Consider the following 27,644-nt stretch of genomic DNA (forward strand, 5'->3'; position numbering starts at 1 on the left):
GTAAGGCTAACCCGGCTTCGGGGACGCAACGCCTGGGTTAGAGGGGGAGGATGTAAGGCGAAACGAAGTCGAATAATCGCGCTACAACCGCGCGAACTCTAGGCCACTCGTGGTATTCCGCGGCACTTCGTACTCGCTCGGCTCTCCACGCCGCCCGCGCCCCGCGGTCGCCCAGTCGCAGGCTATCACGCGCCGACTACGCGTCGTTTTCGCGAATAATTAATATCTTCCGTGTCCCACACCTCTTCTTCTGTGCTGATGATTGTTATTAGTTAGAACTTTAGATTAATAAAGTGAATACAACCATCACAAGAGTGTATTATAATAAAATAGGAGTATAAGGGGCAAATCAAAGAGTATGTGTAAAAAACAAATTAAATAAAACTCTCCTTAAATGTCTGCAAATCTTATTTATTCAATAAATTATTCTAAACTCAAAACATCTAGAAATAAAACATTTTAAATATAAATAAATTATACAGCGTAAACATAAACCATTACATGCTTCCTATAAGTGTAACTTCATTTTATTTATACATTAAGATAGTAAAACATGTATACAACGACGATATCCAATAAAATGTACGTACTTACACTCAAGGAGTGATCACATTGTACAGGATAGGAGACTAACCGGCTAGTTGTAAGTAGTTAACATCCAATTGAACCTAGAGCTGTCAAGCCGCGGATCGACATCGAGAAACCTACACAGACTGACTTCCTACCTATACCACGCCTCTGCTCCAGAAGGACCGACAAAACACTCGATAGCGAGTAAAACACAAAACGAACAGAATAGATCTGACCAATTTTTGTCAAATTTAGGTTTCAGAAGTAAAAAAACTGACTTTCGGTCGGCCTGTGGTGTGTTATGCAGGCATACTATTGCCTTTACTATTGAAATAGACAAGCGCTGCCCAGAACAAAAGTACAATTTACAAAAAGTCACAGTAGAGCAGGTACACCTAGTGTAATATTTACAAACACTTAATATCGATAAATATCAGTCCGTTTATATAAAATACAGTGACAGGTATACTGTAGAACATCAAGAACAATATAAACATTTGTAAACTATGGTGGTCGTCAGCAACGCCCGAGCGATTGCAAATAATTTATCATACACATTGATTGATGTATTGCTACAAACGATATGATCGTAAAGTGAAGGCAAATAAGAATTACAATTTCATGACACTTATGACTATGATTGTGTTAACCAATAAACAAATACATTTATATGGATTAGAGCCTCAATACACAGTAGACCTTTAAATCTCATAAATATAAACATCCAATATTAAAAACAATAGTAATAACACAAGTAGTGGCGTAAACCGTAACCTCTCTCTAAAATTTAACTTCAACAACTAATTCAACTTACTTGCATGACAGGATATTAAAATCATAATAAAAATACATAGTGTGTATAATAATAGGAATCATTAAAATCGTGAAACTATAATTATTAGAACGATGTATAAGACAACAATAAATAAAAGGTCATGATTCAAAAGAATACGCAATATTTATATCTAACTCTGACAATACTTGCACATCATGACGGCGAAGATGCTGCCGAACGAACCTTATCCCCGCCCGACCCTACAATACCACGTTTTGTGTTATTACCACATTATTTACAATATATACACGTCACATCTAGATTTACGAAAACTTTACAACACTACTTTCATGAAAGACACGCGGTAGATGACAGATTCTTATATTAAACCTCACTTATAAGATTACATTGCACTTTACCAATTATGACTTTCAAGTTTACACTATGCCTTCCTAGTATATACGACTTCTACTAGTACTAACCCATTACAGTATTCGGTGCGCGTAAGCAACGCGACTTGGCTACCAAACTACAGCTCCTGACGCTAGCTAACCATGATTACGTACTACAGCACACTACTGAAGATGACTTCGCAACGGATGTTCGATTGTATCAGAAGGTGGGACTCTGAACACAGGTCGATGCTGAACTATGATGCTGTCCGCGGCATTGTTATCTACTTTGAACATAGAGATTTATTTAACACAAAACATTTTTGGTTCGCGAATGTGTCAACACCTATACACTATCATCTGGTCTACACTTATCGACGCTACACTATTTATTAAACGCTGCCTTCCGAGGTAGAAATGACGGAAGCTTCGAAAACTTATATTCAATGTTTCTGTAATTGCTATTTGCTCTAATTCGCATGAAATTATTATATTTGACAAGCAGCAGACTAAGATCATGTCCAAGAATTAAAATTATTCGTACACATACTTTTAATAAAATTGTATAATATAGTGTTATGTAGTTAAAAGAAAAGTAATTATAAAAATAAAATTCACTAAAACCTATTAAAAATGAGATATAACATATAAATCTTTAGTACAGTATTGATACATATTTACTAAATTATGGTGATCTTTCATTTTATGATAAAATTCTCAATAAAATGCAGTCCTAATTTTCGATAGTAATAATTCCGATCTCTTGTGATTCTGAATTACGTATCAGCTACAAACTTTGTTCAAATTCCATTAAAAAGTATAATAAAATCTACAGTGTGTAAAAAATAAAGTGATGGGGGTAAAATATTATGCATTTACACATACAAGATATACATTCAGTTTTAAATAGCAATATTTATTATAATAACATTGCCTCACATTCCAAATGCTAAAATCCTAATAATCTATTATTCTAGTGGCGCGTGGAGTCCACGCGAGCTCACTCGCTGCATCGGCTATTATACGCTATAATACTATAGCTCACTTAAGTAGGATAGTTCGTGCTACACAGGAAATATTTCACTATACTATGTCCTGATGTAGTCGGATAGTAAATTGATCTAAAATAAATAGTAGCAAGTTCGCCTACACTATAAAATAGCTGATAAATAACAAAGCACTTTGTACAATATTATTAGTTACGAGCTGCATATCAGGGTAATCATTCTTGCGTGAGACGTCGGGCGAACGTTGCATTTTATAATAATCCTAATTAAAACGCGATGGACGCGATAAATAATCTCGATACAACATGTACACATTATATTAAATACAATAACATCAATAAACACGACTGCTCTTAGATTTAGCGTTCCTCAAGCGAGTGACTTGTATTTACAAGACCGTCATGAGTCGATCGTCTTATTCTAAATATCGTCGGCGACGCATCGCAGGGATCGTACAGAGATGACACACCAAGTAACATATAGACTACGTTATTCAGTAATACGTGTTATTATAACTGCTATTTTAAAATTGAAACTGTTAACCACATGAGTTCCGATGTATTCGCACTGACGCCACTGTGCTGTCGCGGGAAGGATAGTGGGGTGTTGAGTAGAGATGAGACGTATTTACTAGAACAGATCCACACACTAGGTATTTTACAGTACTAAGTGGCACCTATTCCAATTTTTAAAATACTTGATCCACCTAGTATTTTTTAATTTACACGATTTCCGACCCTACCATCAAAGTAATAGAGGTTATTATTGCATAATCCGTAGTCGTGTATTACGCGCACCGCGTATTTCTCGCTAAGCTTATGTGCGAACGTAGAGATTCACTCCGTCTCTGTCTGACAAACAAATTTGAGCGCAGGCAGGTGTGACATAGGAATAGCCTGTTGAAGTATGAAGGGAGGATATCAATAAATCAACAGCCAGCAAAAACATTATTATTCAATTTCAAATTGCATTATTAATACTACGGTTGTATCTTTTCAAAGAAAATTGTATTTTAAAGTCATAATACGTGGATTAGTCCGCACTAGTCGCGTCAAGTATGGTAAATTACTACGTACTAGGTGGAATAGGTATTTGGATCAAGTATTAATAAATACTTGGAATAGGTGCACCTAGTATCAAATTTACCTAGTATAACCCATCTCTAGTGTTGAGGGGGTGAGGTGGTGTGAGCTGGTGCGGGGTGGGGCGAGGTTTAGAAGTAGCAGGAGACGAGTTCAGCGGGGGTGAGGGTAGGGGCGGGGGTGGCGCGCGCGCGCGGCGGCCGCTAGTTGAACAGGACCGAGTTGGGGTCCTCGTTGTCCATCTGCTTGACGTGACGTAGCACGTCCTTCTTCGTGATGACCCCAAGCAGGCGTCTGCAAACAACACGCTTGTGAGCTACTGCCCTTAAAGTAAGCCTATCGCGAAATAAATCTTGACTGCGGCTGTTGGTTTATGAAGTTAATTTGACTGGCAATTAAGACTAAGTTGAAATTAATTCAAAGTCAAACCAGTATCAAGTAGAGATGATCATCACTTGCTGACAAAACATGTTGGGACTGGGCCAAAGTCCGCTGGTTTGATAAATAATATCACAAAATCGAAGAGTTTAAATGGTTAACAACGTCTTCTTCAAAGTCCGCTGGTTCGATAAATAATAATATCACAAAATCGAAGAGTTTAAATGTTTAACAACGTCTTCTTCAGCCCAGTGTAAGCATATATTACAAAGTAAGGGGAAATCAACTAAAGCCTGGTCCGTGAGCACGTAGAATCCCGTCCAATGACCCCAAGCTGCCCATCTTTGTCGCTCGCACGTAATTATGTTGCTGTCGCGCTTGCACACTCACTGCGGGCGCGCGTCGCACAGTCGCGACAGCAATATAATTACGCGCGAGCGATAAGGATGGGTAGCTTGGGGTCGTTGGACGGGATTCTACGTGCTCACGGACCAGGCTTTAGTGACTGGTTAACTGGTCGTATCACGCTCAGGGTTCCAATCAGAAGGCGGTGCGAATGACGCCCAGCCAAACGACGATTATGCAACAAATTTTAAGGCCGGGTAGCAGAGAAAATGGCGAAAATGAGGTTTTCATTTTTCATTTTTGAGGTACTAAACAGTAAAATTAAAGGCTAAGATTTTTATTGGGCATAGTTGAGGATATTTTCTAGGGCTATTAACGGATGGAAACACGATTTGATGAAGTTGACTCGATAGAATATGTTCCCAAAGTTACCTCTATTCGTTTTCTATTTATGGTTTTATTTTTAAAATAAGCGATTTGAGATTCTAAATCTTTTACTAAACTAAAGTTCAGAAATAACTTGAGGGCTTTTAACGGATGAAATTTTTATATTGCGTCTTATTTAGTTACTATGTTAAAAAATGTGGAAAAAATCGTCCATGACGGCTTGGACAATCTCAATCAGTCGCGCGGTGGCGCTTACGGAGGACGGACGCGTGTCAGTTTTATAGCCGTGACAGTTCGCGATTTGTCAATATTTTTGACAATGATGACTTTGATGAGTCACAGTATAATAATATCAGTGTTACTGGAGAAAGCTTAAATTTTTGATAATTAAGAATTATCAATTTTGTCTACCTATTGAAATTTAAATAGTTCGCATCCTTTTAAACGAAGACTCTACTCATGATACATAGTATAGTACATTCCTCAAATATGAGACAAAACCAATGAGTTAAAATTACATTTTAATAGTACCTACATACAATCGTCTTACACTCTTTAGAAGAGCACACTGACACAAATAAATAATAAAAAATACTGTCTAAGGTCTGTAGCTAAAGGTCTAAGCTGTAAGATAGAAGAATCTTCTAGCCAAAAAGATGGCAGATGCAGCAGATGTCAACGGATTTAAAACTGGAGTTCATATGACTCCTTGTAGACTTGAGTCTCTAGAGCGTCCCTTCCTCCACCATGCGTAAGAATGTTTCAAAAATACTGTCTAAGGTCTGTAGCTAAAGGTCTAAGCTGCAAGATAGAAGAATCTTCTAGCCAAAAAGATGGCAGATGCAGCAGATGTCAACGGATTTAAAACTGGAGTTCATGTGACTCCTTGTAGACTTGAGTGTCTAGAGCGTCCCTTCCTCCACCATGCGTAAGAATTTTCAAAAAAATACTGTCTAAGGTCTGTAGCTAAAGGTCTACGCTGCAAGATGGAAGAATCTTCTACCCAAAAAGATGGCAGATGCAGCAGATGTCAACGGATTTAAAACTGGAGTTGATGTGACTGCTTGTAGACTTGAGTGTCTAGAGCGTCCCTTCCTCCACCATGCGTAAGAATTTTCACAAAAATACTGTCTAAGGTCTGTAGCTAAAGGTCTACGCTGCAAGATGGAAGAATCTTCTACCCAAAAAGATGGCAGATGCAGCAGATGTCAACGGATTTAAAACTGGAGTTGATGTGACTGCTTGTAGACTTGAGTGTCTAGAGCGTCCCTTCCTCCACCATGCGTAAGAATTTTCACAAAAATACTGTCTAAGGTCTGTAGCTAAAGGTCTAAGCCGTAAGATAGAAGAATCTTATAGCCAAAAACATGGCAGATGCAGCAGATATCAACGGATTTAAAACTGGAGTTCATGTGTATCCTTGTAGTTTTGAGTCTCTAGAGCAGTGGTTCTTAACCTTTAAGTCATGAGGGACCATTTTACCAAATTTATGTCTTGTCAGGGACCACCTCATAATCGGTCAAAACCAGTTTGACTGCAAAAATCAGTTAAAAGTGGTTTTGACCAAGGTGTGCAAGTGCACATCGTGGACCACTTGGAATGCCTCCAGGGACCACCAGTGGTCCGCAGACCACCGGTTAAGAACCACTGCTCTAGAGCGTCCCTTCCTCCACCATGCATAAGAATGTTTCAAAAATACTGTCTAAGGTCTGTAGCTAAAGGTCTAAGCTGCAAGATAAAATAATCTTCTAGCCAATAACTTTAAAACTATAATTTGAACGAATTTTGCTATTAGTGGACAAATTTCTGCTCACGATGGACTAATTATCTGCTATACTCTCGACTCTCTAAAGCACAACATTTATAAAAATTTTGCTGCGGTAATGCACTCCAGGTAACAGTTTATGTGATGCTCATTGCTCATAGTGATTTTCGATACAGAGCCCCGTACATACGTTATACATAAATTATGGAAAGAAAACACCCAGACCAATACAAACAAATATGTATGCATGCAATTTTAGTATGATATTTTTATTTATTATTAAACAAATAGACTGAACAAAGCTTTGTGAATAATTTATTATCCAAGCTCTAAATAATCGCTACTACGAGTAACTGATCATAAAATGTTTTTCCAATCGCTCAAGCTCCCGAGGATCTACCGATAGGTCGGGTGACGTAATCTTGAAATTCTTTTAGCCGGCGCGGAACTTCCGGAAGGTCGGGTGACGCCACGCCTCTTTGAACCGTGTTTACTTTGGCAGTTATATTCTATATTTATTCGATTCTAAAATATATTCCCAAAAATTTTGAAAGTTGTTTTAATTTGTATCACTTGGATATGATTTGTATTAGAAAGTGCTGTGAGTGTGACGCTTGAACGGAAGGAAGTCAACCTAACCTAACCAACTGCGTATTTCTAAACTGCGTATTTCTATACTGTGTAGCCGCGAGAGCTCTTTGGCGCGCTGTCTTCGGCGAAGTATTGCGCGCGCAGATTTTGACAGCGCGAAATACCTACTTTAGCAGAAATACCAAGCCTTAATGACGGGCCAGTGCACAAGTCACAGTTTACTCACCCATTGTGCGTGACGAGCGTCTGGCGCAGGCCCAGCTTGCGGAACATGTCGACGACGGTCTCCATGGGCGTCTGGTCGGTGACGGTGATGGGCGCCATGTCGAGGATGCGGTGTAGGGCCAGCGGCGGCGGCGGGCCGGCCGGCGCGGGCCCGCTGCCCGCGAACACCACCGCGCTCTGACCACTGATGCCCTCGATGGTACGCCGGGCGTTCGCTAGCGGGAATTAATTACGTTTAAGGATTTGCCACTCTCAAATTTTGTCTCATCAACAGCCCTTTACAATCCACTGCTGGACTATGAGCCCCGCTGCCAGCGAACACCACTGCGCTCTGACCACTGATGCCCTCGATGGTACGCCGGGCGTTCGCTAGCGGGAATAGTGTTGAGTTTAAGGATTTGCCACATTCTCTAAGTTTGTTTATTTCAGCCAAAAGACTTCTACTACTATAGTCTGGTCGCTAAGCACGTAGAATTTCATCCAATGACCCCAAGCTACCCATCCTTATCGCTCGCGCGTAATTATATTGCTGTCGCGACTGTGCGACGGGCGCCCACAGTGAGAGTGTGAGCGCGACAGCAATATAATTACGCGCGAGCGATAAGGATGGGTAGATTGTGGTCATTGGACAAAATCCTACGTGCTCGGAGACCGGGCTTTAGAAAAAGCCTCCACCAAGAATATCCATAACGACCGGACCTGCATTGCCCACACCCAGATACTTCCCGCGACCTTCACCGGATCGTTCGTCCACCCAGTGGGGGGCCAGCCCAACTGTCAAAAGTATTCACACATTATGCAGACTGCATTTACCATCAAACAGTGTGACAAATCCTTTATGATTGGTAGTTGTCGTTGAATAGATGTAACCTAAAACCACCGCGCTCTGCCCACTGGTGCCTTCGGTGGTGTGGCGGGAATTGGCTAACGGGAATGAGTCAAGGACGGCCAGCTGGCAGGTCAAAAGTATTCACACATTGTGTCAGCTGCATTCACTTTGACCTGACTACAGATGGTCAGACAGTGTGACAAATCCTTTATGATTGGGGGCTGGTCGTAGATAACCCGACGGATTAGCAAGCTAAAGTGTCAATGGGCAAGGCACATAGTGAACTGACAGCCGGGCAGCATGGTTCCAGAGTAGAGGCCAAGAACTGGAAAACGCAGCGTGTGACGTCCACCCACAATGTGGACCGATGACCTTATAAAAGTAGCAGGAAGGTACTGGATGCAGGCCGCCACCAACTGGGCAATATGGAAATCATTGGGAGAGGCCTATGTTCAGCAGTGGATATCCTGTGGCTGATGAAACCTAAAATTATCGCACCATTTTTACAGTCATTGAAGTCTTCGATGATCCGGCGGGCATTCGCCGAGTGATATTGAATTACGTTCATGAGTTACTGCCGCAGAATAAATATAACCTGAACCTCAAACTACCGCGCTCTGACCACTGATATCCTTGATCAGTAAGATAGTTCGTGCTACGTAGGCACACAGGTCTTAATCCGGCACTGGCGCGGGCGCACGCCACATAGCACCCATGCAAGCTTACAGCTAAACTATAAACATTGTTTTATGCATAACAAGGCAGTATTTGGCCACAATCGCACCTGATGTTAAGTGGGATGTAGTCTAGGATGGTGCATATCTGCCCTGTAAGTGCCTATTCACTCTCGCCTTAAAAATTCCCGGATTGTAGTCTTCGGGAAAGACATCAGCAGGCAACGAATTCCAGTCCCTAGCTGTTCGCATTATAAGAGTCATCGAAACGCTTAGTGCGAGCTGGTGGAATATCAACAATATAGGGATGGTACGCTAACCTGCGTCTGGCTCCCCGATGATGGAAGACAGACAAGACACGTGGCTAAACTGAAATTACATACGAGTCAGTTCGGAAAACGGGCTTGAAAGACACTTCATGACTCACCTATGGCCAAATTGAGGTCGCGGCGGAGCACGAATCCCACCAGGTACTGAGACTCCTTGGACACCACTACGGGGTACCCGTTGTGCTCCGTCTCCTTGAGGAGCGTCTCTACGTCGTCCACCGTCATCGAGTCTTGCGTGATTACCGCCAGGGTGTCGTTGCGTCTGAACGGAAACGGACCTTGTTAGTTAAGATAGGGGCAGGGTTGCCAATTAATTGGCTGTTAAGGATATGGGTGTCGTTTTGTCTGAACAAGCGGAATTGGAGCTCGTTAAGAGCAGAAATAGTGCCAGAATTGCCTCAAACCTAATTGGCAGTCCTGGACAATATAGTTCACAAATACTATGAGATCGTACTGGATCTAACAACTGCAAAAGCTTCAATCGTGTATGTTCAATCCTAACCAGATAGCACGTCAGATTGAGAAAATAAATCAGAGATAAATAACGCAAAACATTTTTCTTGAATCCTACAAGTTTGGTAATCAAACTTCGTGCAACATTGCTTGGCATCGCACTATGTTAAATGTATTTGCACACTTACACACAACAAAAAAAACTAAAATAAAAAAAAACATAAGAAATTATAAAAAACAATTCGCAAGAAAACAAAAAAAAACAACAAGTATTGCCAATAAGTAAATAGCTTGCCTAACTAAAATGTCTAATAAAACAAAAGAAAAAAAGTTCGCACTAATTAATTTGCAAAAATAAAGTAAACTCGAAACAAATCAAACAACCCTTCGTAATGCAATATTGTGGTGGGGATCGAACCCAACCACACGTCATACATTACGGTGCGGGCAAATCGCGTGAGCACGTAATAATTACTTCAATAGCTGAATTATTGTAACTACCGCCCAACCAATCCTCTTCGCTGCGCATGACTAATAAGGCAATACTTATTGATTAATTTATGGCGCTCGAATGCAGCAAGCCGTGTTTAAAATGCAATATCAGTAAAAGGCACTGTTTAGAATATTAAACAACACAAATGCCCACAAGACCTTGTAGTTCAAAATAGGACTCAACATTGGAAAATCAATAATCCTGACATTTTAATAGCAGCTAGTTACATGAAAGTACTTCATCAACTGCACAAAGTGGGTAACAGGCCAGCGCTGCATCAAATATGTAGGCTGTATCGATTTACCCGTGCATACATTCTGTGACCTAATTGCATTTTAGACATCGAAGTCTCATTAAATGACTTTCATGTTTACATTTCAAGAAAGAGATTTCGTTTCAGCCAAATGACGTCCACAACTGAACAAAGGCCTAAACAATATTAAAACAAAATATTAAAGTAACAGAAAATGTAATTGTAACAAAAAAGAAAACAATGCAGGCAGGATAATGAAGAACGAATGCGGCCCCTTGCAGTGCCACCCCATGCTACCGCTTACGCTAATTAGACCGTGTCAAGGACCATCCGCCATATGCCATGGTGTTTGAAAATTTTATAAAAAACATCAATTGGCGATGCAAAGATTAGCAACAATTAGTTCCGCGTCAGCTTAAATGCGGCGCAATAACACGGTTCATTAGTATCGCACTGCATTGAGCTTAGCACCCACAAAAAAAAACAAAAGGTAATCGCACAGCAAAAATAAAATACTAAAAGAAACAAAACAAACTCGCAAGGAAATACAGATACAAACAGCAAATAAAATAACAATGATAAAGAACAAAAAAAACTCATAAAAGTGTTAACTCTGACGCACTATCTGACATAGGATTAGTGTGACTACTCAATATCTTCTTGTGCTCTTATCAACACAAATAAGAGCATATAATAGTAGCTCTCTCGTAAAAGAGACAACAAAAATGAGTTAATAAATCATAACAATTATTGTCGCTTCTGGTTCTGGTTAGCCAGTCAAACTGTCGTAAATTACGACGTAATTACATAGTAAAGGGCAATCTGGAAAAACTTCAAGACTCCTGTAAACTTCTCCCACCGCGGACGATGAACGTAACGAGTGATGCTAGATACTATTTATAAGAGTTGGTGGAAATTTGTTCCCTAGTTTTGTCGCTGTACTATCTCTCGGCGAGTGATCTAGCAGCGAGCGTGCATCGCTCGGCTATTATATTCGTCAGTTTTTATCACTGCTACAAATTAGAGGAAAAGAGTTCTCGCCGGCAATGTGAAGTAACCGATTAAAACCAGTTTGAAACCGGTTTGAAATGGTCGCGTCATGTGTGCTCTCAACGGAATCTATGGCAGAAGCTTAGATGCAACTCAAAAGTAATTAGAAGTTGCAGTTTCGTTGCAATTGCGTTTCACCGTCTGTTCTGGGCCTAACTGTTAATAAATGCATCTCATTTCTTGACTGCTATATCTTCATCTATAGGCCAGTAGAATTAAACACAAAAATTGATTAAATCGGAAATAATTCCTACAAAAGATTTTTTTGCTTTAATGGCTTCATTGGTTGCACATTAAGACTCTCCTAAGTTTTCGACTTCGACGGAGTTGTGCTTAAGTGGTGGGGGCCCCCGAAAGTGGCGTTTTTTCGGTTTTCCGGTTATACCGCGTAAAGGACTTACCCTATCGAAAAGTGGTCTTCATGACGGTTAAAGGGCACTTAATCCTGCATTGAATAAGACCAAATTCATATGTTTTGGACAAACCGTTCTCGCGCTAAAGTTCGGCAAAGTAGAAAATATACGTATAATTAATGAGGGGTGTCAGTTCGAGTTACCTCCACGTAAAACTGGGTTGTTACTGAATCCACTCTGACATGTCGGAAGGGATATAGTAGCGCCTGTTGCGGTTCATCCTGGGCAACGTCAGATAGTGCTGCATTGAAATCTCATAATGGGATCTCAATGACGCGGTACCTGGCGGCCGAAGACTCGATACCCAATCTAAGGTGTTATCCGTACCGTGCCGAGAGATGCGTGGCTGAGGGGGAGCTCAGTCGCTAACGGTGGGCCCTCGATACCAGGCGACCTCGAGGTGTATATAGCCTTACTCCGGCATGCGGGGCTCTGCTGGAGTGGACCTACTTTCCCTAGCTACTCGTGGGACCAACATGAATAAATGCTCTCCCAAAAAAAGTAACGGTAACCTGGAAGACCTATGCCAGGAACTTATGCCACTGATAGAAGGAGTAGAACAACCGACCCAAATATCAGAGCAACTCAGTATGGAGACAGAGGAATCCATCAGCACGGCAGAAAGGGCTGCTTGCGGCTCACACTCGCTGACTGATGAATACACCGCCTCCAAACCCACTGGCAGGAAAATGTCAAGTGCGGCAAAAAAGCGCTTCGGAGCTCTGAGGCAGCTGGGAGTGGAGCCGAATATGGCTTCAACACTGGCGGTCAAGAGCTTCGCTGAGCTGAAGCAGATGGGGTACAAGTTTAAGGCCTCGCAACCTGAATCTGGGCGCAAACCGGTAAAACGGGTTCGCTCGGAGGAGGAATCGCCAAAGGGACATATTACCAAAGTCCCAAAGGTGAGTGAGACCTTAAACACCTCAACCACCGTAGCCTACAGCGAGGCCGTACGCTCAATCCGGGTCGGCATAAAAGACTCCAAGTCCTTGATGACTAACACACAACTGGAGTCGCTGCGCAACACCATCCTGCAAAGCATTGCCAAATCCGGAAGGGGCGAAGGGCCTAAATTCGTGGGCTGCTCCTTTAAGCCAGGCTGGCTCCTCATCACGTGTGAGGACGAGCGCTCAAAAACCTGGCTTGAGAATATAGTCCCCCCCCTCAAACCGTGGCCGGAAGCAAGCCTCGTTCTCTTGAGCGAGTCTGAAATCCGAAAACCTAATGTGGGGGTGGTATATATTCCTATCTCTGAAGCCAGCAGCGCAACGCGGGCCTTAGAATTCTTCGGTGCTCAGAATGAGGGTCTGAACACCGAGCACTGGAAGGTCCTCAATACGAAGGTTGACAAGGGAGGTCTAACTCTGACCGTATCCCTAGACGACCACTCGTTTGAGGCCCTGAAGATGATGGACCTAAAGGCCAACATTGGCTTCAAAAAGGTCCAGTTCAGAATTAAGGGCCCCATACAGGACTCCAAACCCTCCGCTGAACCCCCGACCACCGCCGCAACCACCACCACCTCTACCCCCGTACCCGCATCCTTAACCACCCCCCCTGAGGGTACCGTGCAGGTCCGCACAGGACCACAACGGGTCAACCCTCCTTCCACCCCCTCAACCTCCACTTCCACATTCCCAAACAGGGGAAGGGGAACGCGGTTTCCCCCCAACAGGGGGACCACAAGGGGCGCACATCAGCCCAGAGGAAGGGGGCAGCACAGAGGACCGTACCGAGGGCGGCGGGGCACACAAGGGCGCCGCGGCTCCCAAGCACAATAGTCCCCACCAACCTCAACGCCCAAAGGGGATGGCGATACTACAGGCCAACCTACACCACGCTATCGCAGCCTCTGCGGTCATAGAAAAGATCTTCAGCGAAGGTGGCCTGGACATCGCCCTCATTCAAGAACCATGGATAAACGCCGACTCCATGGTAGCCGGTCTGAACAACGCTGGTAAGATTCTTGTATGCGAAAAAGGCCGCAAACCTAGGGCTTGTATCGTGTTTAACAAAAATACTAACTTCTTACCTGTTCCAGAACTTTGCAGCGAAGATACTGTCACCGCGTACGTAGAAGTCAAAGGGCCGAACAGGTCCAAAGTACTCTTCTGCTCGGCATATCTTCCTGGAGATAAGCAAGATCCCACTGAAGAACTGACTAACGTCCTGGAATACTCTAGAAGACAAAAGTCGGAACTGATAGTGGGATGCGATGCTAACGCCCACCATACCATCTGGGGAAGCTCGGATACCAACATGAGAGGTGAGTTACTATCCGATTTTCTTCTATCTAACTGTCTACAGGTGCTGAACAATGGCCACACGCCAACATTCGTAACAAAAACCAGACAGGAAGTAATAGATATAACATTCGCAACAGAAAATGTGTCAAAATGTATAACAAAATGGCACGTCAGCAGCGAGAACTCAATGTCTGATCATAGACATATACGTTTTGATATTTCAGGGCTGGTAGAAGCTCAATATCCAAGAGTAAGAAATCCAAAAGACACCTCCTGGGATATGTATATAACCCTGCTCAGTGAGAATCTAAAGGATATACCCAAAACTATCAAAACACCGGACTCTCTTAATGCCGCGGTCAAAATGCTCAATAATGGCATAATCAATGCCTACGAACGAAGCTGCCCCGAAAAAGAAGTAAAATCTAACAAATCACCAATGTGGTGGAACAAGAAGCTAGAAAAGCTCAGAGCCATCACACGTCGTATATTCAACCGTGCCAAACCGTGCGACTGGGACAAGTACGGAAAGGCCCTAACAGAATATAACAAACAAATCAGAAAAGCCAAAAGAGCCTCTTGGCGACGCTTCTGTGAAGAAATTGCACAAACTAACAAAGGAGCAAGAATTCACAAAATCCTCGCTAAGACCCCAAACAACTATCTTGGACTACTAAAGAAGCCAGATAACTCATTTACGAACACCGAGATGGAGACTCTGGATCTCCTTAGGTCTTCACACTTTCCGGGTTCGTACCAAATCAATACACAAAGCAATACCCAAAGGAATGATGAACTCCATAGGGCTAAATGCTCAGACTGGAATAAGGCCTCCAATATCTTTAGGCCTAACCAGATTAGATGGGCTTTGGAAAAGTTTAAACCATTTAAATCAGCGGGAGAAGATGGCATCTTTCCTGCTCTTCTACAAAAAGGTAATAACTTACTTCTCCCGCATCTGGTAAAAATATTCAGAGCAAGTTACGCCTGGGGTATTATACCAGAACCATGGAATTGGGTCAAAGTTCGTTTTATACCCAAAACGGGGAAAAGGGACTACTCACAACCCAAATCCTTCAGACCCATAAGTCTAACATCCTTCCTGATGAAGGCCATGGAAAGGATAATAGACCAGCACATTAGAGCCAAATACTTAGTGAAAAGACCACTAAGCATCAACCAACATGCATACCAAAAGGGAAAATCTACTGAAACAGCCCTGCTCGATCTGGTCGATAAGGTGCAAAAATCCCTAGAGGATAAGCAAACGGCCCTATGTGCTTTTCTCGATGTTGAAGGTGCATTTGACAACACCCCTATAGAAACCATTCTAAAAGGAATGGAGGCAAAAGAGATTGATATAAGCACCATCAGATGGGTAAAAAACATGCTCTCCAACCGAGTAGTAAACATAACCCTCAATGCTGCAAAGCTTGAATTTCTTGCCACAAGAGGATGTCCACAAGGAGGCGTACTATCCCCACTTTTATGGACACTAGCAGTAGATCAACTTCTTGCTAAGATGGCAGAAAAAGACTATGATACTCAAGGCTATGCTGATGACCTAGTGGTTATCATCAGAGGTCCCTGCCTGAGCACAATTTCAAGTCTAATGCAAGGCGCTCTCAACACCATAAGTAGGTGGTGTAGAGAAAACGAATTATCTATTAATGCGGATAATACAGTGATAATACCATTCACGAGGAAGAGAAAACTGGAAAAACTGGTAAATCTGAAATTAAACGGAAAAACTCTTCCTTTCTCAAGCGAAACCAAGTATCTAGGGGTAACTTTTGACCAAAAGCTTACTTGGAATTCGCACCTAAACAACATCATTCAAAAAGCCAAAATGGCTCTGTGGAGTTGTTGTCGAATGGCAGGGTCAAGATGGGGACTAAAACCCGCAATTGCCCTATGGCTGTACACAGCGGTCGTGAGACCGATAATAACCTATGCCTCTGCCGTCTGGTGCGGCAAGGTCAACCAAATGACAACAATACAGAAATTGAGCAGCCTACAACGGCTAGCCTGCATCACAGCAACCGGAGCACTATCAACGACACCAGGGGCTGCATTAAATGCTCTGCTTGATCTTATACCACTGCATATGCATGTGCAAAAAGAAGCCAAGCAGAGCACATATAGAATCTGCACCCGCACGAAAGTCAGATGGGCTTCTCAAAATCTGATAAGACTCAAGGAATCAGTACTTGAAAACAAACTTCTGTGCATGCCCAGTGACGACATGCATACGGAATGTAACTTCACCAAACTATATTCCGTAAACATACCTCCTAGAGACAAATGGCTAGAAGGCCAAATGTCATTTAAGGAAGGTAGTCACGTCTGGTACACGGACGGATCCAAAAAGGAAAATAATGTAGGTTGCGGGATCTACGGAGAGAGGCCTAAGCTCAAAGTTAGCCTAAACATGGGGACTGAAGCCTCAATCTTCCAAGCCGAGGTCTTTGCCATAAACAAATGTGCAGAGATAAACTTGGAAAGGAAGCTCCAGGATCAACACATCTACATCAACTCAGACAGCCAAGCAGCACTGCTGGCCTTAACATCCTTCGAATACACGTCAAAATTGGTGCAAACATGCACCGAGACACTGAATGCACTGGGAAATACCAACAAAGTAACGCTTACATGGGTACCAGGACATTCGAATATAGAAGGAAACGAAGTAGCAGATGAACTCGCCAGAGATGGAGCCGATAACCCTCAAATCGGCGTAGAACCGTTCTGTGGCATTACCAAACAACGAGCCACCACGCTACTAACCGCCCTCTGCAAACAAGAGGCTATTGAGTGGTGGAAGTCTACATCGGGACAAAAACACTCAAAAGCACTCATTCAGGGATATAGCAATAAAGTAACTAAGGAACTGCTAAAGTTCAAAAGATACAAAGCCTGTGCAGTGACTAGAATACTGACCGGCCACTGCAAACTAAACAAACATAAATCGAACATGAACATGACCGAGGAAACTCTGTGCAGATTCTGCCATACAGAAGAAGAAACGGCCATGCATGTTCTTTGCTCATGCTTCCCGCTTATGAGCAAAAGAAGTATCCATCTCGGGCGACACATTATGCACCCGGATGAGATAGCAGATATCACGCTCCAAAGAATCTGGAAATTTATAGACTCAACGGGACTAAGCAGTGAACTTTAAAGACAAGGGCTGCCACAATAGATCAAACCTGGTCGAGTTGGCGCAAATAAAGGCCCAAAAACCAATAATAATAATAATATAATTAATGACCCTCTCCACGTCCAATGGCTTGTTACCCACATGCTTCCAAGCCTTGTAAAGGGTCGCCTTAACCAGTGTAACCCTAACAAGGCTCACGAGTTTGATTCGCTTATCCTTGTTCGTCCCAGCCGTTCCTTAACTGCGGTTGCTGCACCTCTTCCTGACACTCTCCTGAACGACTCTGTGTTACCTAATGTGGCTGCCTCTCTTCCTTGTACCCTCCTGTACGATTGCATTGCTTAGCTATATGCCTGGTCCAAGGTTCGACGCCACAAAATCAACTTTGTACGCGTGAAAATAGTTTAAATACTATTTTCCGTGCTTGCAACATTTTTCTTTACTGCTTCGCCTCTATTAGTCGTAGAGTGATTGTATATATCCTATAGCCTTCCTCAATATATGAGCTATTCAACACAAAAATAATGATTTCAATCAAACTAGTAATTCTTAAGATTAGCGCGTTCAAACAAACAAACAAAAAACTCTTCAGCGTTTTAATATGAACTTGTTGTTGTTGATTTTTGGCGTCGAACCTTAGACCAGGCATACGGCTAGGCAACGTAGTCATGCAGGAGGATACAAGGAAGAGGGGCAGCCACAGTAGGTAACACAGAGTCGTTCAGGTGAGTGCCAGGAAGAGGTGCAGCAACCGCAGTTAAGGAACGGCTGGGACGAACAAGGATAGGCGCATCAAGCTCGTAAGCCTTGATAGGGTTACACTGGTTGAGGTGGCCCTTTTCAAGACTTGGAAGCCTGTGGGTAACAAACCATTGGACGTGGAGAGGGTCATTAATTATACGTATATTTTCTACTTTGCCGAACTTTAGCGCCAGAACGGTTTGTCCAAAACATATGAATTTGGTCTTATTCAATGCAGGATTAAGTGCCCTTCAACCGTCATGAAGACCACTGACTGACTTTGATAGGGTAAGTACTTTACGCGGTATAACCGGAAAACCGAAAAAATGCCTCTTTCGGGGGCCCCCACCACTTAAGCACAACTCCGTCGAAGTCGAAAACTTAGGAGAGTCTTAATGGGCAACCAATGAAGCCATTAAACCATAAAAATATTTTGTAGGAATTATTTCCGATTTAAAAGCTAATTCTACTGGACTACTATTGTACATTACTCGGGCAAGAAAATACTACAGTGTTCGTCTGCGGTGGGGCAAATGACGTAGGCTAAAAATAAAACTAAAGCCTGGTCCGTGAGCACGTAGAATCCCGTCCAATGACCCCAAGCTACCCATCCTTATCGCTCGCGCGTAATTATGTTGCTGTCGCGACTGTGCGACGGGCGCCCGCAGTGAGTGTGCGAGCGCGACAGCAACATAATTACGTGAGAGCGACAAGGATGGGCAGCTTGGGGTCATTGGACGGGATTCTACGTGCTCACGGACCAGGCTTTAGTTAGTTAATAGGAGGTTGTACCACAGAATAATAATAAGTACTACGTACAGAAGTTTTTCTTCGCGAAGGTATTCAAAAAAATGTATGCTCAATGTCATCAACAATATGGTGTAATTTAGCTTGTCTTAGAGTCGAGCACCGTTTTGTTGACATACGTCAGTGATCGGTACTGTCTTGATGCCATAGGGCTGACTGCTACAAGAAGCTACTGTGTCGCCATCTAGCGCACCACACTTGCATTCACTGCTCTTCGCGGCAACGCGCAGCTACATGCGGCCGCCAGTTATATAGTGTAAGAGCTAGCACCTAAATATTTTATAACACACATAACTGTGACAATTTATTTCACGTGGGCGAAGCCAAAAAGCTAGTAAGAAATAAAAATTCAATTCAGTAGGTATTTCAAACCAAATTTTATTACATAAACAAACATAATACTAATTTCATTATGGGCCCTTAGTATGTGAAAACTGCAATTGACGATATTTCGCACTGTTTTCAATATTATGTATTACAGAACGTATGTGTGATGGGATGATATTTTCGAAAACACGATTAGAAAAAAAAATTTACACCGTGTTTTACAATAAAATTCCTATAAAATCACAAAGGTATCATGTTTGCCTCTTTGATTTCCTGGCTGTTTTAGATTTCAAAAACCTAAATATATTAATTTATTAACTTTCTGATAAAAATGTGAATGGCTCTTACGATGTCCCCCCCTTAAATCAAAATGTCTTTATTTGGTCTATATGCCCATCATCACTACGTAATAATTATAAAAAAAAGTCGCTTTCCTGTCTGTCTGTCCCTATGTATGCTTAGAGTTATTCAAATTTATGTATGCGAGTCATTTCTACTAGTATCTTAATATGTAAGTCTAGATATTAGCACGTCACTACCTTGTTTAATATACCACGCAATCTTGTATACCCATTCTTATAAGATTCACCATACAAGAATGCATGGTAAATTCAGTGAACTGCTCCTGAATCGAATGTACCTACTACTACTATTTCTATTTATTTATATTAACCGGCAGACAGTGGTGACTGAGTTTGTTGCGGCGCTTCTTCTCAGCACTTGCCAAATGTTGGTCTCGAAGCGCTGGTAGGGTAAAAAGATTATGAGACATGTAGAGGCTCCTTAAGAGCAAAATGACGATTTGTAAGAACTATTTAGTAGTCCAAACAAATAAAGAAATTTTGACTGACTGACTGACTAGATCTTTAAAACTATGCAACAGATTTTGATACGGTATTTAGGGTTCCGTAGCCAAATGGCAAAAACGGAACCCTTATAGATTCGTCATATAGTCTGTCTGAACATAGAACGTTTTGTGCACTTTTTAAAATGAGTTAACCAAGTATATGGCTATTAGACTTGCACACGTCCGTCCGTTTTTTATAGGATTAATATAATTAAGTAACATTAATTTTTTGCATTCGGCTCTTGGTCTAACCCAAACGAAACACGAACAACTAATGAACTAACAATGAACAAAGTTGATAAATTAGTAATATGTAAATAATGAATTTGTTTTACGAGCTGTCCCGGCGTACCCGCAAATTAATATAAAGTTGTATAAGTGATTTTTTATAAAATCGCCTTAGATTTATTAATCTAAGAAAATCGCAATATTAATTTTTGAAAGTAGGGTCATTGTGCTGGTTTTCTATCTAACTTCGGTTTTCGTCCATTTCACTGAGCTGCCATAAACACATGCGTAAAATTTGAATACAAAGTATTGTATTCACAGAAGGCAGTAGCCATCCCGCGCTAGTTTTGTTGCAATCTATAATGCCTAAGCAACAGTTCTACCTAAATGAAAATGTAATTTAAAAAGTAGTGAGTTCCAAAAAATTACGTAAATGCGCGGCCATACACCGGTCACCGGTACATTGCAGAAATCATCGCGCTAGAAAAAAAACGTGCTGACAGGAAAAGTTTTTGGCACGTATGTCTAATTGATAGCATTATAAACACAATTTTAAGTGTTTATTAAACTTCTTCATACAAAATTAAATCTTAGATGACTAAGGGTCATTTTTTTAAAGCAAAGCTCAGGTCATATAGCAGGCAAATCAACTCGGGAAGGGATCAACAACGTATCGCCTTTTGTGGCATGGAGGTAATAGTGGAGAGGAAATATAGATCTATACAAAAATTCGACAAATTAATGACAAACAGCTGTTTATCTCTTTCTAACTTACCCCTGGTGATGTATAAAAAAAAGAAATAGATAATGTTTGGTCAGTACTCATTCTGGCAACATTTTCATGTGACGTCACTAACTACCTGACTTGTGCCAAGTAGGTACCTACATACAAGATTTAAGAAAACAACATATTTATAGGCAATCAGCTGACAACTACACGCACACACACACACACAAATACCTGTCAGCTGATTGCCTATATTGCGGCCATGTTGTTTTCTTAAATCGTGTATGTATTTATAATGCGTGTAAATGTGTGCGTAATGTACCGAGTACGTTTATTTTAAAGTTACGCCAAGTCCATGAGACATTGATATACGACAGTGTTTTGCGAGCTGTCATTGCCCTTCGCGCACTGTCATCGGCGAGGCAAGGCGTTTACGTTACGGTGAGGATTGTGTGTGCGTTGCAGTATGGACTTTAGTTGACTGCCTTTATGAGCACTCGAACGACATAAAATAATATGATACATTTCATCAGATTGTAAGGGTATTTTAAGATCACAAAGTTGGCAACTCCGATAGTTGGACGAAAACCAGCGCAAAGACCCTATCCTGTTTGACACCTATAATAATTGACAATAGCTGGCTCGGCGAACTTCGGCAAACTAATGTGTGACGTGAAGTGCCAAATCGCGGAAAATGTCGGAAGAAATACATGAATTATCATGAATAACAATAACCACTTATTTACCTCTCAGTGTCTTCAGGCAACTTAAAAAAAGTACATTGTTTGTTTTTATTATTATTTAGACAGTTAAATACTGCACAGTATTTTTTACACAGATTTTTTTTTTTTTCCATAATACAAGAGTATGCGTGCGTGTGTCAATGCTCGCTCGTATCTCGTATGTGACGCCTTGTCCATTCGCCTCCTGTAGGTGGGCTATCGTGCGTGTTTTGTTTTCGATGTGAACTCGCGAAGATGAACAGGCCTGGTTGTACTCACTTGGGCTGCATTACGTCCGCCGCGAGGGACGTATGCTGAAACTCATCTTTGCTGTCCAGGAAAGGATATCCATTGAGAGCAATGTGGGCATCGTATATGCCCTGGCGGCCCAGCGCGTCGCCCACCCATTTGGACGCCATCGCGGCAGCCATCAGCGGGACTATGTACCGCACTCCGCCCGTCAGCTCGAACATTATCACCACTAGGGACACTGCGGGAGAGAGCATACTATGTCAAACGGTCCGACAGAAAAGCATTGTAGTACAGGTCTTTATTATATTATTATTACCCGTCATGCGAGTCACGCCGCCGAGCACGGCCGCGGCTCCAACCATGGCATACAGGCCGGGCGTTATGCAGTCGTCTCCCGTTGAGCATTCCCCAGAAAAGATCCAAATCTTCGAGTGGTGGAACGCTAGCTGTTCCACGCCTGTTACAAACAATCGTATTAGATTAAATGGTGACAGAACAATAAAGCTATGTCAGGACAAGAACGAAGGCTAATATAATATTTAAAAAAATCTTGGGCAGGACTGGAGGTCAGATCCACACATCATGACTGTGGCAAGTGCCGCAGAACCCTCAGTGGCACCGAATTTAAGACGAAACTGGAACCTGGACCCACCAGTCACCACCGGTCACCAACTGTGGGTTATTGTTGCTGCTATTGACTGAAAGATGGTTATTGATAATTCTATATCAATAACCATCAATCGTCATCATCAATATCTTCTCATCAGCACTTGCCATTGTTTGTCTCGAAGCGCTGGTAGGGCCCAAAAGATAAGGAGACATGTAAAGTGCCCCATAAGGGCAGCTACCTTTTTTATATTTGACGTTCATAAGTGCCACTTGTGGTCTAAACTGAATAAATATTTTTGATTTTGATTTTATAGATTTTTCCAGCGATGCACAAGTTGAAGCGGCACCAGATACCGGACCGTAACTGTGATTCACTGCTGTAAGCTGTACAGGTACTGATACTGACCTATTCCCACTATCCTGCCCGCTATGGCCCCGAGGGCCAGGCTCGGGATGAACAGGCCGCACGGTACTTTGATGCCGAAGGTGAACACTGTCATCACGAGTTTGAGCACCAGCGCCAGAAACAGCAGTCCTATCGCGTTGTACACCCCGGGCTTGGCTGGAGCTCGAGTTATTGCTGAACTCACGTCCGTGAAGTTCCGATCGTAGTCACTGCACAAAATATTGACAGTCAGATACACGTGACCTTCATAAAAAATGATAAGACAGTCAAGGTTAAGGTCCGGTTAATACCAAAGCGGAGAGCTCACATCTTTATACCGGTTGCAGACCAAGAGCTAAGCTAAGTTAGTTTCGTTTAGCTCGCATAGCTGACGCAGTTTCCCATAGTCGTGTGTAGACTGAAAACTATGCCAATTCTATGGGAAACTGCGTCAGCTATGCGAGCTAAACGAAACTAACTTAGCTTAGCTCTTGGTCTGCAGCCGGCATTAGTCTCCTCTCTCTTTGGTAGAAACCGGGCCTTAAGCTAAAAGATTCTTGACTCACCATAGAGGATCCGAATTGGATATCCCGCACTGGTTGAAAAGCAGATAGATCAGCTGGCTGGTGTTCATGCGTGTATACGGGTTGGGATAGGCCACCACCGCTGTGACCAGGGTCACCACCAGAACCTCCGTGACCGGGTACTGACCAAGCTTCGAGTACTTGCGGTACCGACACCACCATATGTTCGCTTTTATAAATATGGTGGCTATACACCCCTGGTTGGGAAAATACACAGTTCATAAGTCAATACACCGTCCGAAAACAGAAAAGATTTTCTATAGTCTGTTCGCCGAGAGTTAATAAAAAAAATTAAATATCAGAGGTTCTAAACTCATTATAAATTGCGGCCCGCTAATTATTTTTGTCGATATAATGAAAAAGTTGGTAGATTATCATTATTATCTCTTTTGAATTTACGGGAATTATTCCGGTTAGGGCATTCGTGGGGATACGGATCAAACACGTGGCGTCCATGTGTTGGATAAAAAGTATTTCATTATTATCAAGTGGCTTATAGTGTATCCCAATGTTGGGCAAAGCCCTACCCACTGTCATACCATTCATTTCGGTCTTATGTAAAATAAATCTATTCCGTTTCACACATTGCGACCCGCCGGCTGGGGCGCTTGACGACAGCTGCGTGGCTCGTACCATGGTACTCAGTGCGCGTTGTGACAAACGACGCCCGCCATACAGAATGCGATAATTAAGCGACAGTCGCTATTGCAAAACATTTCATAATATTTATCAACTCTCGGCGAACAGACTTTAAATAGCTAAGATTGTAAAGCACTTACCCCTATTATCCCCAACCCCACAAACGGAATAAGTTCGAAGAATATCCACGGTTTGTTGTACTCCACGAAGAACAGGACGGAGTGTTCGTTGCCAAACGGGTTGATTGACCGCAGGATGAACGCGGCTATCAGAGCGCAGAAAAACGAACGCCATAGTGTCTTCAAAGGGAAGTAGTACGATACCTAAAAATACAGGATTCAGTTAAAATCACGAAGCGTCAATAAAATGCAGAACTGTTACTTAGGCCTCAGCCTCGAGTTTAGCGGGCAGCGGGGCCGCGGGGAGCGGCGGCGGCGCGGGAGCGGGGCGGGCAACGCAGACCCGTTCTCGAAACCAGCGGGCAGCTCGCGCGGCGCTTTAGCGGCGAAGTGTTGTGTTCGGGGTTGTGTTGTCGAGATATTTGTTTTTATTCGCAAACGAAATGTCTGAACAACGGCGACAATTTTATTTCGATTCAAATTATTTCTAACGCTCGATTTATTGTGGGCAAAAGAAGGAGTGCGCTGCCCGCTCGTTGCCCGCTCAAGCGCCGCTGCCCGCTCGTTGCCCGCTCCCGCCCCGCTGTTTTCGAGAACCGGTCTATTTGATTTTACGCATAAGATCCTGCCGCTCCCGCGCCGCCGCCGCTCCCGCCCCGCTGCCCGCTAAACTCGAGGCTGAGGCCTTATGGTTTCTCTACTTCCAATGAGAGGTGAACTGAATGTGACTTACCTCCTCTAAGCTGAAGAGGACTCCTCCGATGGGCGCTCCGAAGGCGACTGAGACTCCGGCCGCGGCGGCTGCCGACAAGATCTCACGCTTCTTGGCTTCGTTGCGGCCGTATTTCGGAAACAGGTACGACAAGATATTCCCTGGGGAAACACTGCCTGTCAGTACTGCGGCTTTGTTGGCAACTTACACTAAGGCCCAGAACAGACGGTGAAACGCAACTGCAACGAAACTGCAACTTTCTGATGATTCTGATGAATGAAACTGAAAATGAAAGTTTCAAACTGGTCGCGTCATGTGTGGTCTCTCAACGGACGCTATGGCAGAAACTTAGATGCAACTCAAAAGTAACAAGCAGTTGCAGTTTCGTTGTAATCGCGTTTCACCGTCTGTTCTGGGGCTAATGCTGCATCATTCAAAACGGGAGGAACCACTAACGAACAATTCAAGGAAAATATACATAATGTAAGAATACCATAATAAAAATTTTGGCAACAGTACAGAACTCACTTACGTTTCCTTGGTAGAACTTGATCGACTCGTAGCGATGATGGTAGATGGCACTGTTAGGTGCCAAATTGAGTAAAGCCTGGTCCGTGAGCACGTAGAATTTTGTCCAATGACCCCTAGCTACCCATCCTTATCGCTCGCGCGTAATTAAATTGCTGTCGCGACTGTGCGACGGGCGCCCGCAGTGAGTGTGCGAGCGCGACAGCAACAGAATTACGGGCGAGCGATAAGGATGGGTAGCTTGGGGTCATTGGACAAAATTCTACGTGCTCACGAACCAGGCTTTAGCATAAAACGAAGTACATTATAAAGAGTTTGTAAAAAGCAGCAAAGCTAGAAAGACTCACCTAGACAGCTAGCAATATGGACCATAGGCCCCTCCTTGCCCAGGGAGAGGCCGGAGGACACGGACAGGATGAGCCCGACGACCTTGATGATCAGCGTCCACTTGCCCAGGTACCCGCGGATGATGAACCCGCTCAGGATGGTCTTGATCTCAGGGATACCTGTGAGAATAACCTTACCTTAAAACCCATTTTACCTTACCTGACAACGCAAAGCAATCTACTTTACCATGTTAATATTAAAATAAAGTTAGTCAGTACTATGATATTAGTGCACAGGACTGCATTAAGGTGGAATGCGAACTTTTAACCCTCAATGCAAACTTATGCACTATCAATAAACAATGGAAAATGTACAGTATGAAATGGGCGGTGGACGGTGGGTGTACGTACACAGCTGTTAAACCACAGGTATTTGTATTGTTACATTTTATGATCAAATGACAACAACGGTTTAGTGTGAACACATTTTAATTACAAGGTCCTAACTTACAATCTATCTTCTTATGGTGGGTGATTCTAAATCTAATCTCTAATCAACCTTAAAACTAACGGGGAAAGCAACGCAGCGGGTGAGATGTCTCTGCCAGAGCGGTGGGTCAAGTCCCGGACACAGCTGCTCCAGAGCCCCCGAGACCCAGGTAGGGCGTGGAGGCTCCGCCAGACATACGCCCGGAACACCGCGACACCTCTCCGCTCGAATACTGCCCGCCGACGCTACGCAGACATGTGGCAATAACGACCGAGGCCCGGTCTCCGCCAGTGCGGAGGAGAGCGGAGAGGAGAGGATTTAGCCCAACAGTTATTGCCACATCTCCCTGTGCGGAGCTCCCGCGGCCAGCACTCAAGCGGAGCTCGACGATGTCTTACCATTCGAAGCGTATGCCCGGCGCCCACCCCTCGACAAGACCCTCAGGAATCTGCCAACCCCACCCCGCCCTGGCTGGGCGCTGGGCATCCCACCCGTTACACCGCTGTTCCACGAACATCTCCTCTGCAAATTGATGCCATACCAGTTACCACCTCTCCTCTCCGCTCGCCTCCGCTTTGACGGAGACCGGGCCAAATGGGTGATTCTCCCCATAAAAAGTTCCCTGATAACATATTACCTTATTACCAGCGGCAGACCTGACGACAAACCAAAGGACCCGCCCTTGGCCAAATGAGGAAATGAAATGGTGATTGCTACGATGCAGTTTAATCAAATACTAAAAGCTATAGCTAATCAACTACTAATACTAACAGTATAGAAAAACACATTCGCTTTGCTTATAACTATACAGGGTGTTAGGTAAATGGGTATATGAGTCGACACTAGCCCATGTTAACACGGGCATATAAATGGTATGGTGAAGTCAGAAATTTGATATCATCATTTTATTTTTTTTAATTTTCATACAAAATAAATTTTATAAAATCCGATTTGTATGAAAAATAAAATAATTAAAATGAAGATATCAATTTTCTGACTTCACCATACCATTTATATGACCATGTTAACATGGGCTAGTGTCGGCTCATATACCCATTTACCTAACACCCTGTAGAACCTAGCATCGTACTAATATTAAAGTACGAAAATAACAAACCCACAAACAATATAACAATCTATGTTATTTAAATGCCTTCGCTTATGCTTATAACTAAAATAACAAA

The 27,644-nt window shown here is 43.0% G+C and overlaps 1 protein-coding gene across 7 annotated transcripts in view; it reads right to left on the minus strand.

Moving 5' to 3' along the window:
* Positions 1–390: 390 nt before the first annotated feature.
* Positions 391–27,644, minus strand: part of LOC135086820 (H(+)/Cl(-) exchange transporter 3) — a 73,613-nt gene continuing 46,359 nt past the window's right edge. For all 7 annotated transcript variants that reach the window (XM_063981617.1, XM_063981616.1, XM_063981619.1 and 4 more), the window contains 10 exons: positions 25,992–26,150; positions 25,138–25,277; positions 24,426–24,608; positions 23,629–23,843; positions 23,084–23,292; positions 22,385–22,525; positions 22,096–22,306; positions 9,448–9,611; positions 7,519–7,732; positions 391–4,120 (listed from right to left, as the gene is read on the minus strand). In XM_063981617.1, the coding sequence (XP_063837687.1) occupies positions 4,030–4,120; positions 7,519–7,732; positions 9,448–9,611; positions 22,096–22,306; positions 22,385–22,525; positions 23,084–23,292; positions 23,629–23,843; positions 24,426–24,608; positions 25,138–25,277; positions 25,992–26,150 (1,727 nt within the window). In that variant the 3' untranslated portion in view covers positions 391–4,029. The remainder of the gene's footprint in view (positions 4,121–7,518; positions 7,733–9,447; positions 9,612–22,095; positions 22,307–22,384; positions 22,526–23,083; positions 23,293–23,628; positions 23,844–24,425; positions 24,609–25,137; positions 25,278–25,991; positions 26,151–27,644) is intronic.

The sequence above is a fragment of the Ostrinia nubilalis genome, chromosome Z (assembly GCF_963855985.1).
Source record: "Ostrinia nubilalis chromosome Z, ilOstNubi1.1, whole genome shotgun sequence".
Lineage (NCBI taxonomy): Eukaryota > Metazoa > Arthropoda > Insecta > Lepidoptera > Crambidae > Ostrinia > Ostrinia nubilalis.